At 48.8% G+C, this 20434-nt stretch overlaps 1 protein-coding gene across 3 annotated transcripts in view; it reads right to left on the reverse strand.

Annotated features, from left to right (window-relative positions):
- Nucleotides 1–20434, reverse strand: part of LOC144608392 (serine/threonine-protein kinase Nek6-like) — a 161806-nt gene that overhangs the window by 29360 nt on the left and 112012 nt on the right. For all 3 annotated transcript variants that reach the window (XM_078426106.1, XM_078426107.1, XM_078426105.1), the window contains exon 8: nt 3206–3300. In XM_078426106.1, the coding sequence (XP_078282232.1) occupies nt 3206–3300 (95 nt within the window). The remainder of the gene's footprint in view (nt 1–3205; nt 3301–20434) is intronic.

Below are 20434 nucleotides of genomic sequence, written 5' to 3' on the forward strand. Positions count from 1 at the left end.
GTTTGAGCTACCAGGAGAGGTTGGACAAACTTGGATTGTTCTCTCTGCAGCGTTGGTGGTGAGGGGAGGCCTGATAGATGTTTATAAAATTACAGGAGGCATCGATAAAGTAGACGGTCAGAACCTTTCTCCCAGGGTGAAGATATCAAAGAAGAAAGGGTATAACTTTACATTATATTTTAATCCATCCTAAAACCTGCCCATAATACTGATTGACATTAGTTAACACAGTGCACACTGGATAACATGTCTGAAGAAAGTCTCGACCCGAAAACATCGCCCATTCCTTCCCTCCCGAGATGCTGCCTGACCTGCTGAGTTACTCCAGCATTTTGTGAATAAATACCCTGGATAACATGTTGTTCGCTGGATGACAGTGTCCACTGGATAGCAGGAAACACTGGATAACATTGCATACTGGACGACCTGGCATATTTGGATTAACACTGTGCACTGGTTAGCAAGGTGTTCACTGGATAACAGTGTCCACTGGATAGCAGGAAACACTGGATAACATACCAAGTATACTGGATGACATGGTATATTTGGATTAACACATTATCCATTGGATAACACAGGGGTATACTGGGTGGCAAGGTATATTTGCATTAACACAGGATAGACTGTTGTGTCAATTAATCTTCGCTAGAAACAGAACTGCAACCTATGGTGAGATTACGGTGCAATCTGGACAAATCTCATTCAACATTCAGATTAATTGAAGTTTTAGGCAACGTTAGATTTTGCACGATATCTGATTGTAATGATAATTCATACATTGGTCTGGTCAAGGTGTTTACGAAGGAACTGGTTTACATCAAAGACGGACACAAAACGCGGGAGTAACTCAGCGGGTCAGGCAGCACCTCTGGAGAGAAGGAATGAGTGACGTTTCGGGTCGAGACTCTTCTTCAGACCAAAGTATGACCGCCCTCCTTCAGTCTGAAGATGGGTCTCGACCCGAAACGTCACCTATTCCTTCTCCCCAGAGATGCTGCCTGTCCTGCTGAGTTACTCCAGCGTTTTGTGTGTCTCTTTGGTCTGGTCACGTCTGGTTTCACCCAGTTACAGTAGGTTGAGTAGGTTGGGACTTTTCTCATTGGAGTTCAGAAGAATGAGAGGCGATCTTATTGAAACGTATAAGATCGTGAGGGGCCTTGATCGGGTGGATGCGCTAAAGATGTTTCCGATGATCGGGGAGACCAGAACTAGGGGGGCATAGTCTTAGTATAAGAGGGGGCTCTTTTAAAACTGAGATGGGGAGAAACTTCTTCACTCAGAGGGTGGTTAGTCTGTGGAATTCGCTGCCTCAGGGAGCTGTGGAAGCAGGAACGTTAAATAAATTTAAAACGGAAATAGATTGTTTTTTAATAGACAAGGGAATTAGGAGTTACGGGGAGTGGGCAGGGAAGTGGACATGAGCTACAGTTAGTATGGTAAGACCTGAGTAATCTCCTGGACAAGTTTCGATCGCCTAGCTTGGGGTCGGAGAGGAATTTCCCGGATGTTTTTCCCAAATTGGCCTGGGTTTTTATCCGGTTTTTCGCCTCTCCCAGGAGATCACACGGTTCTTTTGGGTGGGAAGAAGGGCGATAGTGGGAAGGGGGTTGGGGTGGGATCAGCCATGATCGTATTGAATGGCGGAGCGGGCTCGAGGGGCCGGTTGGCCTACTCCTGCTCCTATTTTCTTGTGTTCTTGTGTACAGGCCGACCCACGGCTGGCGTGAAGCTGAGTGCCGCGTCCAGCGTTAGTCCTGCCTGGCACACGTGCTCCTCGACACTGAACACAACTATTTATCTTCACCCATCGTTTTAAGTGCCGCCGTCTATCCGGGAGCAGTTTGATATTAATCTCTCTCTCTCTCTGGCCACCCCTCGTACATCTTATTCTGTCGGCACTGATGGAAGCGGTAATCTATTTTTCTGCATCAGTTACTGAATTAGATTTAGAAAAATGTTCAGCCGCCCGAGGGAGTCAATTTCCCAACTTCATCCTTGCTGATGCTGATGCTGATGCTGGAGCTGGAGCTGATGCTGGAGCTGAGCTGAGGAGGGCCTGTTATCTCCAGCTTCTTCCCACAAGGGCCCAGGTCCCAGGCTGACGATACCTCTGGTCTTCAAGCCCGGCTTCTATTGCGTGACTGTGTGTGCGGTGGCGCAGTGGTAGAGTAGCTGCCTCACAGCGCCAGAGACCCTGGTTCGATCCTGACTGTGGGTGCTGCCTTTACAGAGTTTGTACGTTCTCCCCGTGACCGCGTGGGTGTTCTCCGGGTGCTCCGGTTTCCTCCCACGCTCCAAGGACGTGCAGGATTGTGGGTTAACTGGGTTCTGTAAATTGTAAACTTGACCCTAGTTTGTCGGATAGTGCTCGTGTAGGGGGTCGGCATGGACTCGGTGGGCTGAAGGGCCTGTTCCAACGCTGGATGTCTAAAGTCTCCATCATTAGCTGCACACTCTGTCCCTCTTACAACTGAATATGTGAAACATATTCGAGTTTTGGAATAGTTTTGGAGAGTAAGGAAACAGTCCCTTTGGCCCATCAAACTCGTGCCATCCATCGACCACCCATTTAGAACCAATCCTACATCAATTCCATTTATTCTTCCCACATTCCTGTCAACTCACTGCACACAATTTACAGCAGTAGATTAACCTACCGACTCGCATGTCTTTGGGGGTGTGGTAGGGAACCAGAGCAGCCAAGCAGTCATGTGGAGAACGTGCAAACTCCACACAGACAGCTCCCAAGGTCAGGATCAAGCCAGGACCTGGTAAAATTGTATTAAGGTTGCTGGTCGGCATGGATTCAGTGGGCCGAAGGGCTTGTATCCATGCTGTATCTCTCAAGGCAAAAGTCTAAAGAGTCTGAAGAAGGGTCTCGACCCGAAATGTCACCCATTCCTTCTCTCCTGAGATGCTGCCTGACCCACTGAATTACTCCAGCTTTTTGTGATACCTTCGATTTGTACCAGCAGTTATTTTCCTACACAGTCTAAAGTCTAAATCTTTTCCCTCTCATCTTAAACCTCTGCCCCCTGGTTCTAGATTTCCCTACCTTGGTAAAAGACTCTGTGCATTGACATGCTCTGTTCCCTTCGTGATTTTATACACCTCTATACGATCACCCCTCAGCCTCCTGCACTCCAAGGAATAAAGTGCTCTCGAGACCGCGATTCAAACCCAGCTAAGCATGGACACAGCATACCTCATATAATAAGCAGCCGAGCGACCAAATATCGGACTTGAAGTTGTAGCCATTTTCATGGATTCTTTCCGGAGACATGTAGTACGGCGTTCCAACTGCAATACAAAGGAAAACACTGAAACTACGGCACATAGAAACATAGAAACATAGAAAATAGGTGCAGGAGTAGGCCATTCGGCCCTTCGAGCCTGCACCGCCATTCAATATGATCATGGCTGATCATCCAGCTCAGTAACCTGTACCTGCCTTCTCTCCACACCCCCTGATCCCTTTAGCAAAAAGGGCCACATCTAACTCCCTCTTAAATATAGCCAATGAACTGGCCTCAACTACCTTCTGTGGCAGAGAATTCCACAGACTCACCACTCTCTGTGTGAAGAAATGTTTTCTCATCTCGGTCCTAAAAGACTTCCCCCTTATCCTTAAGCTGTGACCCCTGGTTCTGGACTCCCCCAACATCGGTAGCGCATGGGCGGCACGGTAGCGCAGCGGTAGAATTGCTGCTTTACAGCGAATGCAGCGCCGGAGACTCAGGTTCGATCCTGACTACGGGTGCTGCACTGTAAGGAGTTTGTACGTTCTCCCCGTGACCTGCGTGGGTTTTCTCCGAGATCTTCGGTTTCCTCCCACACTCCAAAGACGTACAGGTATGTAGGTTAATTGGCTGGGTAAATGTAAAAATTGTCCCTAGTGGGTGTAGGATAGTGTTAATGTACGGGGATCGCTGGGCGGCACGGACTTGGAGGGCCGAAAAGGCCTGTTTCCGGCTGTATATATATGATATATGATATGATCGGGAACAATCTTCCCGCATCTAGCCTCTCCAACCCCTTAAGAATTTTATATGTTTCTATAAGATCCCCCCTCAGTCTTCTAAATTCCAGCGAGCACACAGCTTTATTAACGACACGTTCTTAGATCAACGTAGAGGGACGCCATTGAGCCCAGGCCCGTTCCCATGGGAACGACCCCATGTGACAAAGCCTGGCAAGTGATAGGTGGATACAGTCACTCGATCTTTTCAAAAGGGTACGGAACCGAGGCAGCAAGATGGAAGTTATTCCGTCAATCCCAAGGGCCTGGCTTTATACACCTATGTTCCCGCTGCATTCTCCCTCGCTTGCCCATCAACTCCCCTTTAATTCATTCCCTACTCTTCTGCACATTGCAGGTGATTCCCTACTCTTCTGCACATTACAGAGGCCAATCAACCCACCAGTATGTCTTTGGGATGTGGGATGAAACAGGGGCACCCAGGGGAACCCACGCGGTCACAGGAGAAACTCTACACACATAACACCAGAGGTCAGGATCGAACCCAGGTATCAGCAGCACGAGACACTTGAACAGGGGTATGGATCAGAGGACTTTAGAGGGAGCCTGTCAAATGCAGCTAGCTTAGATGGGGCATCTAGGTCGGCATGGACAAGTGCGCCGAAGGGCCTGTTTCTGTGCTGTATAATTCGATGACTATGATGCTAGGTGCTGCAACATCCTTCACTTGCAATTGCAGTCACAGAAAGATGCAGCATGGAAAGAGGCCATCCAGCCCACAAACAGACACCTGCAGTTCCTTTTCATTGCATACTGTACTGTTCTATATTCTGTGTAAATGGGAGGCTTATGATGTGGACTAGAAATTGTGACAAGCTCTAAAATTAGTTCTGATGGAAGTTCATTGACCTGAGGATTTGCTCTCCACAGATGCTGCCTGATCTGCAGAGTTCCTCCAGTGTAGTCCACTTTTATTTCATGTTCCCAACATCTGCAGCTTTTTTTTTTGCTTTTCAAGGCCTAGGTAGAGTGGATATGGAGAAGATGTTTCCAGTAGAGGGAGAGCCAAGGACTGGAGGGGCACAGCCTCAGAATAAAAGGACTACCTTTAGAGTGGAGATGAGGAGGAATTTCTTCAGCCAGAGGGTGGTGAATCTGTGGAATTCATTGCCACAGACGTCAGTCGTGGACATCATCGGGTATTTTCTAAAGCCGAGATTAGTAAGTTGTTGATTAGTGAGGGCTTCAAAGGTTACGGAGGGAAGGCAAGAGGAGGTCTCAGCATTTTAGCTAAATTTGGAATAGTTATTGTTATTGATCTTGGTTTATTATTGCCACATTTTCCGAGATACAGTGAAAAGCTTTATTTTGGGCTCTCGAGGCAAATAAGACCAGACATGAGCACAGTCAACTCATACACATGTACAACAGGTGGTGCAAAGAGGAAATAAAGCAGAGATTGATAGATTCTTGATTGGCAAAGGTGTCAAAGGTTGTGAGGGGAAGGCAGGAGAATGGGGTTGAGAGGGAAAAATAGATCAGCCGTGTTTGACTGGCACAGCAGAGTCAACTGCTGGCCTATTTCTGCTCCTATGTCTTGTGATCTTGGGGTCAAATTTGGTGTTGACCTTTGACACGAGGACAGCGGGAGATTTTTCACGGCAACTGTGACCAATGTTCTCAGGAAATGCAGCTCAAAAGAATATCAACGTGTTCTTCCCAAGTCAACCTGAAAAGCTCCTTTCTTCCATGGGCACTTTAGTGACCGATGTGTGCCTTTAGTAAGGCGCTACAGAAATGCAGGACTCTCCTTCCAAATGCAGTCAAAACGGCACATTAAGAATGTCAGTTCAATGGCTGTTTGCATTTCAAAACTCGTGAAGCACATTGCATGCAATCATTTCTATTTACTGAGTGTGGGATGCATTAGTGTGGGTTGATCCAAATTAAGAATGTAGAAACAAACTGCAGATGCTAGTTCATACCGAAGATAGACACAAAGTGCCGGAGTAACTCAGCGGGTCAGGCAGTATCTCTGGAGAAAAAGGATGGGTCATGTTTCAGGTTGGGACCCTCCTCAGACTGAATTAATTAGTCCATATTAATTCATTAAATTTTAAAAAAACAATGAATTAAATAATTTAATTAAAACGTTCATTTCTGTTGGACCATGTAGTGCGTTGGATCTGCTGCTGAATTAGCTACATTCAGCAACTGACTGGTTCCACTGAGATGCAGTACAGAATGCCACAGGAGATCCTTTTTCCCTGTGGCCATCAAACTGTAGACAATAGGTGCAGGAGGAGGCCATTCGGCCCTTCGAGCCAGCACCGCCATTCAATGTGATCATGGCTGATCATTCTCAATCAGTACCCCGTTCCTGCCTTCTCCCCATACCCCCTGACTCCGCTATCCTTAAGAGCTCTATCCAGCTCTCTCTTGAATGCATTCAGAGAATTGGCCTCCACTGCCTTCTGAGGCAGAGAATTCCACAGATTCACAACTCTCTGACTGAAAAAGTTTTTCCTCATCTCAGTTCTAAATGGCCTACCCCTTATTCTTAAACTGTGGCCCCTTGTTCTGGACTCCCCCAACATTGGGAACATGTTTCCTGCCTCTAACGTGTCCAACCCCTTAATAATCTTATACGTTTCGATAAGATCCCCTCTCATCCTTCTAAATTCCAGTGTATACAAGCCTAGTCGCTCCAGTCTTTCAACATATGGTAGTCCCGCCATTCCGGGAATGAACCTAGTGAACCTACGCTGTACGCGGGTTGAGAGGGAGAGATAGATCAACCATGATTGAATGGCAGAGTAGACATGATGGGCTGAATGGCCTAATTCTGCTCCTATAACTTATGAACATTATATTCTATATGGGGTTGTTTGACACAGCATATTCCATAATCACCGACATCAGTGTTTTAAAGGAAGGTCCCTTTCCATCTATATCCATGCTTTTGGCTTTATATTTCACTTCTTTTCTTATATGACGCAGTATTGTTTATAAATTTATACGTCCATGTCATATGAGCAGAATTAGGCCATTTAGCCCATCGAGTCTACTCCACCATTCAATCATGGCTGGTCTGTCTTCCCCTCTCAACCACATTCTCCTGCCTTCCCCACGTAACCTTTGATGCCCTTGCTAATCAAGAACCTATCAATCTCCACTTTAAAAAAAAAAAACAATGGCTTGGCCTCCACAGCCATCCTTGGCAATGAATTCCACAGATTCACCATCCTGGGATTAAAGAAATTCCTCTTCATCTCCTGTCTGAAGGTGCGTCCTTTTATTCTGAGATCCATTCCCACCATAGATGCTGCCTGACCGGCCGAGATCCTCCAACACTCAAGATTCCGATAAATTTGCAAATGAGAAATTTGCGTTTAAATAGAGTGGTTTGTCTGAGGCAGGAAAAAGGCAGAAGACAATATGTACTGTCTTTAAGATTGAACGTGTTGCAAACTTGCTTTCCCATTATAATAATCCTTTTGATGTTCATTATTTCCCCTGACCTCGCTCGCCCTTACCACATTCTTTATTCTATTATATTGTGCACGAACTCTCTGGGTTTCCAATAACACCAGATTGGAATTCTGATTAATAGAAGAAGTGTACAAGAGGCATATGCAGGCTGTTCGGCCCTTTGCACCCATCCTATCATTCAATAGCTCAGCATTGCTTTCCTGCTCTGACCTCAGATCCAGAGTCTGGTGCAGAGTACCATATATATTTTGGTTCTGGGAAGGTTTATAGCTGGTCTCCACCCTAGCCAGCATCTGAAACATTCACCCCTTCCTCGTATGCAGTGCACACTATCCACACCAGTTACTCACTTCAACAACTCCTCCCAAACTCGTGTCATCGAGTCAAGAGAGTCAAACAGCACGGAAACAGGCTCTTCAACCCAATTTGTCCATGCTGACCAAGGTGACCATCAATGCTAGCACCATTTATCCGCCTTTGACCCATATCCATCTAAACCGTACCTTTTTTCAGCTTCTTCCCATCAACTAACAGGATCGTGAATCAAACTACACATCCAAGCCACAACCCTACCTCAGCAACGATCTACAATGGACTTTGTATAGGTTGCACTATGTACTTTGGTTTGCACTATTTTGGTCTGAGTACCGATTAGACTTTAGAGATACAGCGCGGAAACAGGCCCTTCAGCCCACTGAGTCCGTGCCGACCAGCGATCACTAACACTATTCTACACACTCGGGACAATTTACAATTTTACACCAAGCCAATTAATCTACAAAGCTGTACGCCTTTGGACTGTGGGAGGAAACCGGAGCACCCGGAGAAAACCCATGTGGTCACAGAGAGAACGTACAAACGCCACGCAGACAGCACCTGTAGTCAGGATCGAACCCGGGTCTCTGGCGCTGTAAGGCAGCAACCTTATGACTGGGCAGTTGTGCCACCCTCTGATATTGGATCATTTGTTGTACTATTGATCTACATTTATTTGTTGTGTTGTTGCGTTAATGAGTCTGTAAAGCTGCAGCAATTCAGAAGTACATTGTTCTGTTTTCGGCGCATATGACAATGAGGCTCTCCTGACGACTCCCTTGACTCTCCTCCGCTCCAAGAATTTCTCCTGACATAGGAGGAGGCCATTCAGCCCATCAGATTCGTGCTAGCCCCTCTGTGCCATCACCCTGTGGCTCCTTCACCTATTCCCTCCCACTTGCCCATCGGCTTCGGCAAGCCCACTCTCTGCTGGTGAGGCTGATGTGGAGTTGGTTAGGACATGGGCAGTGAGTCTGGGCCATAATCCAAGCCTGCACAACCCCATGGCCTGGATGACCCAAAACGGGGAGATCACAAAGAACCGACAGGCCGTAGTTCAACAAGACATTAGACTTGGGGCGGCACGGTGGCGCAGCGGTAGAGTTGCTGCCTTACAGCGAATGCCGCGCTGGAGACTCAGGTTCGATCCTGACTACGGGTGCTGTCTGTATGGAGTTTGTACGTTCTCCCTGTGACCTGCGTGGGTTTTCTCCGAGATCTTCGGTTTCCTCCCACACTCCAAAGACGTGCAGGTTTGTAGGTTAATTGACTGGGTAAATGTAAAAAATGTCCCTAGTGTGTGTAGGATAGTGTTAATGTGCGGGGATCGCTGGGCGGCGCGGACTCGGTGGGCCGAAGGGCCTGTCTCCGCGCTGTATCTCTAAATCTAAAAAATCTAAAATCTAGACTTTGGAGATATAGCATGGAAACAGGCCCTTCGGCCCACCACTGGTCACAGGTAAAGAAGTGTTGACTAGTCAGGGAAACGAAGGCAGCTGAGATCACCCCCTTTGACACCAGACTAGTTAATCCCTGGACACTAGTCATCTCTGAGCCATGTCCTGGACACTAGTCATCTCTGAGCCATGTCCTGGACACTAGTCATCTCTGAGCTTTCTGCAAATGTTTCTAAATTGTATGCCGTCTTTGTTTTCCAGTTATTTAGTGCGTTGGATGAGCGCTTCTCAAAAGGCCCAACTTCGGAAACAAAGTCACGTGCGCCGTTAGTACCTTGTGCTGCCGTGAACGAGAAAGCTTGAACGCAGACGCAAGAGGGTGCAGACATTGGAATCTTGAGCCAAACACAAAGTACAAGAGGAACTCAGCAGGTCAGGCAGCATCTGAGGAGGGAATGGCAGGTGATGTTTTGGGTCGGGACCCTTCTTCAGGCTGAGTGCAGTGGGGCGGGCGGGCGGGGCGGGAGGGAGGGGGAAGAGCCGGGAAAGAGAGGTGGGAGCAGGACAAAGCCTGCCGAGTGATAGGTGACAAAGGCTGGAGATGAAAAGGAGACAAAAGGGTTTCAGATAAGGAGAGAAGAGGGGTAAGATGTAACGCCAGAGAGAGATGTATGTGGAAGGGGATGGGGAGAAGGGGAAAGAGGGGAGATAGAAGGGAAATGAGAAGTTTCAGTGGTTCAATGGTGCTTTATTTAATTACGTTTTGCATATTTACACATGCAGGCACGGCCATGTTTTGGTGCCATTTCTAAAGTCCAGTTCACCCGCGTGCTCGATCTACTGGAGCAGCTCCTGATCTAGTTAGGCCCCAGGCTCCCGCAGGGTTCCGTGGCTATCAAACTGCACAACTAGGGTTGCCAACTTTCTCACTCCCAAATAAGGGACAAAAGGTGACCTCACCCAGCCAGCGGCCACGTGCTCCCGCTCCACCAATGGCAGCCGCCCGGGCTGGGAGGCGGGTTGCTATGCAATCTCCGTGCCTACACTGCCCGGGCCTACAGTGTCCGGGCCTACAGCACCCCCCTAATGCAGAACAAGGGCGGTCCCGTACGGGACAAGCCAATTTAGCCCAATATACAGGATGTCCCGGTTAATACGGGACAGTTGGCAACCCTATGTACAACTCCTCCCCCTTCTGCCGTGGGGTAGACTGGCTCCACTATCTCCCCCACCCCCTGCCCCTCCCCCAATCTTTGTACATCCCCAACCCTTTCCACTCGTCAGTATAATTTCATGTTCCATGTATCTTGTGTTTTAGGACTGTTGGCAGATCAATTTCCCTGCTGGGATAAATAGTTATATATTGTATCGTCCTCTGTAGCCTTCGACCAGATCGGCCCATGAACTGACGTCCCTCTCCCTGCCTCACCCGGCCATCATTGTGTCATAGAAACATAGAAAATAGGTGCAGGAGGAGGCCATTCGGCCCTTCGAGCTTGCACCGCCATTCAATGTGATCATGGCTGATCATCCAACTCAGTATCCCGTACCTGCCTTCTCTCCATACCCCCTGATCCCTTTAGCCACAAGGGCCACATCTAACTCCCTCTTAATAGTTATAAACTATTATAAGCTGCAGGAGCCGGGGCCGGCCCTAGCAGGAGCTGGAGGCATTACCCCTGCTTCACCCTGCTGCCGTCCCTAGCTCCTCACGTCCGCCGTCACCGGTGGCTCCCTCCCGACAAGTGGCTGTTCCCAGTTCCGTGGCCGCAGCACCTCGGGATGGCCGCCGCCGCGCCGCGCCACGGAACCGGGAACCCCCCCACAGGAGGTCGGAATGGAACCGTCACCTCGTTTCCAAACGGTTTGACAGGGTTTGTGATGTGAATGGACGCTGCCCCCAATACTTTATTGATCATTTGTGCTTCAGGCTGTTTGCGTTTTTATATATCGGCTTGGTGCAGCTGATCAGCTTTCCCTTCCGCGAGTACATCCTCGGATGATGGGTGTTTACTGCAGCCAGCAAAGTGGCAAAATCTTTCCCTGGCGCAGTTAGGGCAGCGTAGCAGTGCAGCGGGTAGTGCCGCTGCCCCACACGACCGGAGGCCCAGGTTCCATCCTGACCTCGGAATCTCTCCGTACGGAGTTTGCACCTTCCCGCTGCAACAGCGTGGGTTTCCTCCGGATGCTCCCATCTCCTCCCACATCCCTGAGACCTGCGGCTTTGTAGGTTAATTGGCCTGTGTAAATTGCCCCCATTGTGCGCAGAGAGTGCATAAGGTAGCAGGATAACGTGGGACTAGTGTGGACGGGTCAGCGTGGACTCGGTGGGCCGCTGCATCTCTAAACCACAACAAAAATTGACAAGCTAAGAATAACGAATGGGCCGACAGTTTTCTTCGCACTTGGTGGAGAAATGTTCGTTTTGAAATTTGACTCTTCAGAAGAGAGTGAGAGGCTGCACCTCCTTCGCCACCTATCCAACATACTGTGGGCACGTCTGATAATGAGCCTGCTCTTGCAAAATGCCCAAGACTTCCAATTTAATCATCTTGGGCCTGCAAACACACCACATTAGTCACTATGACAAGGTTAGCATTTCAGAGAGTGTTATTAATAAAGAAATTGGTCAAGTATAATATTCCTTGCAGCAATTAAACTACTGTTGGTAAAGGTAGTGCATCAAAATATGTACTCAGAAACACTCCAGCAAGGAGGTATCTCTGTTCTGTAATAGACGAGCTGTATTTTTTCATTATTTTATGTCTTCTCGCTGTTTAATTTGCTTCCAAAAATCCTGTGAACCTACAAATCAAATTGCTCTGGCCTTGGGAAGCATGTACATTTATGACTCATTAATCGCTGCCCATTCGTCATGTTAACATTTTTTGCTGGCTGTACAGGAAATGTGGCTTTTGTTAGAGAGCTTCATTTGCACAACAAGGGATTGTACTCCCCCCCCACCCACCACTCCATCCAAGACCAGTCCTGAACAACTATCTACCTCACTGGCGACCCTCAGGCAATCCTTGTTCGGACTTTGCTGGCTTTACCTTGCACTAAATGTTATTCCCGTATCCATACACTGTGAGTGGCTCGAGTGCAAACTCCAGACCGACAGCACCCGAGGGCAGGATCGAACCCGGCCCTCTGGCACTGTGAGGGAGCCGCCCTACCAGCTGTGCCACTGTGACGCACACATCGGTGATGAGTCCTGAAGTACAATTAAGGGACATATCCGATATTCCAGCACACTCAAGTGAATGAACATTGCACGGCAACCTCAAGGGCGGTCACGGTGGCGCAGCGGTAGAGCTGCTGCCTTACAGCGCTTGCAGTGCCGAAGGCCTGGGTTCCATCCCGACTGTCTGTACGGAAGAAGTCTGGTCTACCCCAACAGCTGCTGACGACCTTCTACCGCTGCACCATAGAGAGCATCCTAACACATGGCATCCCTGTGTGGTACCTCAGCTGCACGGAGGCAGAGAGGAGAGCTCTTCAGCGGGTAGTCCATAGAGCTCAGAGGACCATCGGAACGCAGCTACCAGCCTTGGAGGGCATCTACAACACACGATGCCTCAGAAAAGCCACCAGCATCCACAAAGACTCTTCACACCCCTGCAACAGTCTGTTCGAACTTCTACCATCGGGCAGACGATACAAGGCCTTCTACGCCCGCACCTCCAGACTCAGGAACAGCTTCATCCCCAGGGCCATAGCTGCTATGAACCGGTCCTGCTGAGCCGGATGGTCACATCGCACAGTGAACTGGCACAGATCTACTTGCACTTTATTCTGTTTTAAAACTGTTACAATATGTTTCATTGGGTTGTTTAAATTAATACTGATTAGCTGATTAATTTATTGCATCGTATGGGAGACGCATTCCCAATCTCATTGTACCCCTGTACAATGACAATAAAGATATATTGTGTTGTATTGTACGCTCTCCCCGTGACCTGCGTGGGATTTCTCCGAGATCTTCGGTTTCCTCCCACACTCCAAAGATGTACAGGTTTGTAGGTTAATTGGCTTGGTAAATGTAAAAATTGTCCCCTAGTGTGTGTTGGATAGTGTTAATGTGCGGGGATCGCCGGTCGGCACGGACCCGGTGGGCCGAAGGGCCTGTTTCCACGCTGTATCTCTAATAAAAACTAAAACAGTGAGAGGCTGAATGATGCAGTAACATGGTACAGCTTGTGGTAACAGATGAATCACTTCAGTTTAGCCTATTGTCACCTGTGTCGAGGTACAGTGAAAAGCTTTTGTTGCGTACTAACCAGTCAGCAGAATTACAATCGAGCCATTTCCAGCGTATAGATACATGATAGGCGAACAACGTTTAGTGCAAGGTAAAGCCAGCAAAGTCCGATCAAGGATAGTCCGAGGATCACCAAAGAAGTAGACATTAGTTCAGCCCTGCTCTCTGGTTGTGGTGGGATGATTCAGTTTTCTGATAACAGTTGGGAATCACCGAACAAGCCTGGGGTACATTGTATCTGCTGAATAACAGCTCTCAAACTAACCTGTCGTGTTTAATCCCGCGTGCTCAGTGTGAGACGCGTGCGTGGATCCCACGCACCAAGCAGGGGAAGCCCTTTCATCTTTCTTCCGTTACACTGTCACTCTGTCACGTCACTCTTGTCCGCCTGCTAGTTTTTGGCAAAGAGGAGACACCACCCGGAGTGATGTGTTTGATGTTCGTTCTGTTCCCCTCCTTAATTACCCTTTCCTTCCCTGACACTGAGGGACTGTATCTGCGCCGGCCGAGCTGATCAATGTTCAATGCTCCTCTACACCGACTCGATGCCAGACGACCACGTGCAGGCAAGGGAAACAAATGAATGACAGGACCCATTGGGGCACACTGGTAGAGTTGCTGCCTTACAACACCAGACACCTGGGATGGATCCCGACTATGGGTGCTGTCTGTACGGAGTTTGCACGTTCTCCCCATGACCGTGTAAGTTTCCTCCGGGTGCTCCGGTTTCCTCCCACACTCCAAAGATGTACAAGGTTTGTAGGTTAATTGGCTTCCGTAAAAATTGTAAATGGTCCCCAGTGTGTAGGATAGAGCTAGTGTACGGGTTGATCACTGGTCAGTGCCGACTCGATGGGCCGAAGGGCCTGTTTCCACGTGGTCTCTCTAAACTAAACTAAAATTCAATCATTAAAATTAGTTAAGGAGGAGGTAGATGAATCTTTGACAGATTGATTTTGGGTGGCACTGGGGCGCAGCTGGTAGAGCTGCTGCCTCAAAGTGACAGAGACCCGAGTTCGATCCTGACCTTGGATGCTGTCTGTGTGGAGCTTAGACCTTCCCCTGTGACCAGGAGGGCTTCCCCCAGGCAATCCTGTTTCCTCCCACATCACAAAGACACACAGATTTCACAGTCAAATGGCCTCCGTAATTGCCCTTAATTTGTAGGGAGTGGATGAGAAAGTGGAATAACAAAGAACTAGTGTGAATGTGTGACGAATGGTCGGCCTATGGGCAGGTTTCCATGCCGTATCTATCAATCAATCAATCAATCAATCAATCAATCAATCAATCAAAGATAGACACAACATGCTGGAGGTCTGCCCCTGCGCTGTGTAACTCTATGACTTACATGGCTCAGCAGCTGCAAGAGAGGGCCGTGTGAAGGGCTCTCCAAGAACTCTTACAAACTTGAACAGATGCACGGCAGGAAGCATTGAGCAGGGATAGGGAACTGCTGCCGGGGTGTGTCACAGCCTGATTTGGGAACAGCTCTGTCCAACACGGCAGAGTTGTGAATGTAGCCCAGTCCCTCGCACAGACCAGGCTCCCCACCATCGACTCCATCTACACTTCACGCTGCCTGGGGAAAGCAGCCAACAGAATCAAGGACCTTTCCCACCCGCCACATTCCTGCCTCTCCTCGTTTTGGTCGGGCATAAAATACAGAAGCTTGGAAGCAGTTTGTATCCCTCTGTTATCAGACTACTGAACATAAGCTAGGGCACAGTCCTAATTCTCCAACCTACCTGATTGCTGACATTGGACTTTTTCTCTCGAACTGTTACACTACAACACTGAGCAACTATATTCTGCACTCTGCTATCTTTTTCTTCATTCTATCTATTGTGCTTGAGTTTGGCCTGATTGTGTTCATGTATCACGCTATCTGATTTGGTCGGATAGCACGCAAAAAAAGCCTTTTCTCAGTAGGAAATAAACTGCAGATGCTGGTTAAAATCGAGGGGAGACACAAAATGCTGGAGTAACTCAGCGGGTCAAGGAATGGGTGACGTTTCGGATTGAGACCCTTTGACCCGAAACGTCACCCATTCCTTCTCTCCCGAGATGCTGCCTGACCCGCTGAGTTACTCCAGCATTTCGTGTCTACCTTTTCTCTGTGTCTCAGTGCGTGACAATAATAAACCTAAACCTAAAAAGGAAACAATTTCTCCCAAAGATAGACGCAAAGTGCTGGAGTAACTCAGCGGGTCAGGCAGCATCTGTGGAGAGAAAGGGTGGAGAGCAGACGTTTCGTGTCGGGACCCTTCTTCGTCCTGAAGAAGGTTGAAGATCGAGTCTGAAGAAGGGTCACCCATCCTTTTTCCTCCAGAGACGCTGCCTGACCCGCTGAGTTACTCCAGCACTTTGTGTCTATCGTTGGTGTGAACCAGCATCTGCAGTTCTTTGTTACAACAGACAGATGGCGAGCCATGAGGCGTGAGTGAGGAGGGGAGCTTCCTGCCCCTGTCCTCTGACAGAGTTGGACTGTAAACGGGAAGGAAGTATCCGGCCCTCCTCCTTGGCCCAGCAAGCTCGCCTCCCTCCTCACAGCGGCCTGTACTCTTCTCTATAAAGATATGCAGACATGTTAATCCTGTGGGGACCCAGTGTTTCTGAGAGAGAAAATGTTTCATTATTCTGTCCAAAGAAATGTCAAGCTAGACGTCGGAGATGTTGCATCCGGTTGCAGCACACAAGGGCTTTGTAAGGAGTCCAGATTTTTCACAAACAGCGACCGCCTTTCTGCGCTAAAATTACATTGAACTGCTTTGCAGTGTGGACAACGTTCGTTGATTGTTCGAATAATGTGCCCGCATTATAAGCTAAACTTCCTGTAACGTGGGGAGGGTTTAGTTTAGAGATACAGCGCGGAAACAGGCCCTTCGGCCCACTGGGTCCGTGCCGACCAGTGATCCCTGCACATTAACACTATCCTACACACCAAGCCAATTGACCTACATACCTGTGCATCTTTGGAGTGTGGGAGGAAACCGAAGATCTCGGAGAAAACCCACGCAGGTCACGAGGAGAACGTACAAACTCCGTACAGAGGGCACCCATAGTCAGGATCGAACCCGGGTCTCCGGCGCTGCATTCGCTGTGAGGCAGCAACTCTACCGCTGCATGCCGCCATGTTTTTGCATCACAGGGTTTGATTTTGAAATCAACGTTTCACGGCACCTGATTGTCGAACCATTGTCGGGTCATTTACTACAACAACATGCATTCATGTAGCGCCTTTAGGGTCACCTCCTCGGGAACCCTCGCGGGAGCATCGAGCAACATCTGACCAACAAAGTAACGAGAGCCCAAGCCGTTTGATGCAGGCTCCCAACCCGAAACATCAGCTGACCATTCCCTCCGCAGATGCTGCCTGACCCGCTGAGTTCCTCCAGCACTTTGTGGTCTTGCTCAAGATTCTGCATTTCCTTGTATCACCAGTAAAAAGACGCCCCTTTAATGGAGAGTCTTGAAGGAGGAGCGAGAGGGGGAGGTGGAAGGGGAGGGCGGAGGGTGTTCCAGAACCCGTTCCTGGGAGCTCCTGGTTTTGGTGCAGTGGTAGAGTTGCCTCCTTCGAATGTTGGAGACCTAGGTTCGATCCTGCCCTTCATGGAGTTCACCCTGAGACAGCGTGGGTTTTCTCCGGGTGCTCCGGTTTCCTCCCACATTCCAAAGACGTACAAGTTTGTGGGTTAATCGGCTTTGGTAAAAAAATAAATTGTAAATTGTCCCTATTGTGTTTAGAGTAGTGTTAGTGAACAAGGTGATCGCTGGTCAGCATGGACTCTGTGGGCCGAATGGCCTGTTTCTGCACTGTATCTCTAAAGTACAGTCGAGAAACGTAAAATGTGGTACCTCGGGATTGAAGACATGGCTGACGGCAGAGCATGCAATAAATTCAGCCTCCTGACACGTGTCTGTGTTTCTAAATGTTTCGCTTCAGAGACGGCAAGCTGTGTTTTCTTGTGGATCAGTTCCATGTGCCCAGACATTACAGCCCCTCTAAGGATGCAAGGAGAGAGGTATCGTCACGGTAACAGTCGGTGGCACCATGTTCCCCCAAGGACCACGGGGTGTCTGCTTGGCCCATGAATCACCCGTCAGGCTGCCTGTGCATGAGGAGGGTCACTAGCCCACAGGACAGCACACTCGCCTCTGGCTCAGATTGCCGTGGGTTCAAATCCAACGACTGGACACAAGCCACCCTCCGGTACAGTGTGGGCGAGCGTGGTTGGTGCCGCTTGTTGGCCGAGCCGAGATCTTGTGGCAACAAAGAACTGCCGAAGGTGGTTTATACCCGAGATAGACACAAAAAGCGCTGGGGGGTGACTCAGCAGATAAGGCAACATCTCTGGAGAAAAATGATGGGTGGCGTTTCGGGTCGGGACCCTTCTTCAGACTGAAAGTAGAGGGTTGGGAGTGAAGAGTTGGAGGCAAGAAAAGACCAGGAATAAATCAGGGCTGCACAACATTCACTTCAGGCAGTGCAGTGCCTGGTAGGCCCATGGTTGGCCAAGGAAGGCGTGATCTCAAGAGAAACAATGTGGGGAACTGTGGAACTGATAAAGATGACTAGGGAGGAGGAAGGGGGCAAGTGGGGAGGGGTGAATAAGATGATGTTAAATAATTCAATGTTTATACCACTGGGCTGTAAGATCTTAGCTGGTTGATGTGGAAAGTGGCTGGGGTCTGGAGAGCTAATGCTCTCCATTTTTTTAAAATTAAAAAATGTATTCAATTATTAAAAATAATATTTACAATATCTTAAAACAAAACAGAACCCACCACCATAATACAAGACAAACAAATATACTAAATAAACTACTGTACAACTATGTTACAATCCTTGTTAAGGATCCATCCAATCCCCCGCGGTGCCCAGCGGTCCCGGAAATCCCCCAGGGTGCCTGTGGACAGCGTGCGGTCCCTCTCCAAACCACCCGGGCACGGACGTAACCCCGGAAAAGGGGCAGGCAGCTGGCTCAGGCAGAGCCCTCTTCCGCCTGGCGCTGTGAGTCGTGGATGGCCAGTTTGGCCAGGCCCAGGAGCAACCCAACCGCAAGGCTCGGTGCTGGGACCACAGCTATTTACAATATACATTAGTGACTTGGATGAAGGGATTAAAAGTACCATTAGCAAATTTGCAGATGATACAAAGCTGGGTGGCAGTGTGAGCTGTGAGGAAGACGCTATGAGGTTGCAGGGTGACTTGGACAGGTTGTGTGAGTGGGCGGATGCATGGCAGATGCAGTTTAATGTGGATAAGTGTGAGGTTATCCACTTTGGTGGTAAGAATAGGAAGGCAGATTATTATCTGAATGGTGTCAAGTTAGGAAAAGGGGACGTACAACAAAATCTGGGTGTCCTAGTGCATCAGTCACTGAAAGGAAGCATGCAGGTACAACAGGCAGTGAAGAATAGTCCCCAGCAGACTGGTTGAGAAGCTGCTGGAACTGGGGCTTAGCACCCCTCTGTGTGCCTGGGTCCTGGACTTTCTCACCGCCAGGCCCCAAGTGGTCAGGATGGGAGAACACACATCTAGCCCCCTCACCCTGAACATAGGATCCCCCCAGGGCTGCATCCTTAGCCCCCTACTGTACTCCCTGTACACACATGACTGTGGGGCCAGGTTCAGCTCAAACTCCATCATCAAGTTTGCTGATGACACTGTGGTGGTGGGCCGGATCTCCAACAACGATGAAAAGGCCTACCGGGAGGAGGTGGCTGATCTGGCACTCTGGTGTCAGGACAATAGCCTCCTCTTGAATGTCACTAAAACAAAGGAGCTGATTGTGGACTTCAGAAGGGCTACACATCCAAGGACGTACACGCCACTGGAGACAGATGGGTTTATTGTGGATAGGGTGAGCAGTTTTAAATACTTGGGAGTCCGCATCGCAGAGGATCTGACGTGGGCAACGCACATTGCCGCACTGGTGGGTAAGGCTAAGCAGCGCCTTTACCACCTTAAACAACTGAGGAAATTCAGAGTGTCTCTGAGGATCCTTCATTGCTTCTACTCTGGGGCTGTAGAGAGCATCCTGTCCGGCAACATTACAGTCTGGTTTGGGAACAGCTCTGCCCAGGACAGGATGGCCCTGCAGAGAGTAGTGCGTTCGGCAGAACGCACCATGGGAACTACACTCATCCCCCTGCAGGACCTATACATCAGGAGGTGCAGATCCAGAGCAAGCAAGATCATGAGGGACCCCTGCCACCCCAGTAACGGACTGTTCCAGATGCTACGATCAGGCAAACGCCTCCGCTGTCACGCTGTGAAAACGGAGAGGATGAGACGGAGCTTCTTCCCACAGGCCATCAGGACTGTCAACTTTTATAACCCCAGAGACTAAATTTTTGTCGACACTAATAGTAACTTATTAACTTTATTTATATGCTGTAACTGTAATTCTTTTTGTGCACAACCCGCAGGCATTGCCACTTTCATTTCACTGCACATCGTGTATGTGTATGTGACAAATAAATTTGACTTGACTTGACTTGACTTGAAAGCCAATGGAATGTTGGCCTTCATAACAAGAGGAGTTGAGTATAGGAGCAAAGAGGTCCTTCTGCAGTTGTACAGGGCCCTAGTGAGACCGCACCTGGAGTACTGTGTGCAGTTTTGGTCTCCAAATTTGAGGAAGGATATTCTTGCTATTGAGGGCGTGCAGCGAGGGTTTACTAGGTTAATTCCCGGAATCACAGGACTGTCATATGTTGAAAGACTAGGCTCGTATACACTGGAATTTAGAAGGATGAGAAGGGATCTTATCGAAATGTATAAGATTATTAAGGGGTTGGACACGTTAGAGGCAGGAAACATGTTCCCAATGTTGGGGGAGTCCAGAACCAGGGGCCACAGTTTGAGAATAAGGGGTAGGCCATTTAGAACGGAGATGAGGAAAAACTTTTTCAGTCAGAGAGTTGTAAATCTGTGGAATTCACTGCCTCAGAAGACAGTGGAGGCCAATTCTCTGAATGCAT

This window comes from Rhinoraja longicauda, chromosome 31 (genome assembly GCF_053455715.1).
Source record: "Rhinoraja longicauda isolate Sanriku21f chromosome 31, sRhiLon1.1, whole genome shotgun sequence".
In the NCBI taxonomy this organism is placed as follows: domain Eukaryota; kingdom Metazoa; phylum Chordata; class Chondrichthyes; order Rajiformes; family Arhynchobatidae; genus Rhinoraja; species Rhinoraja longicauda.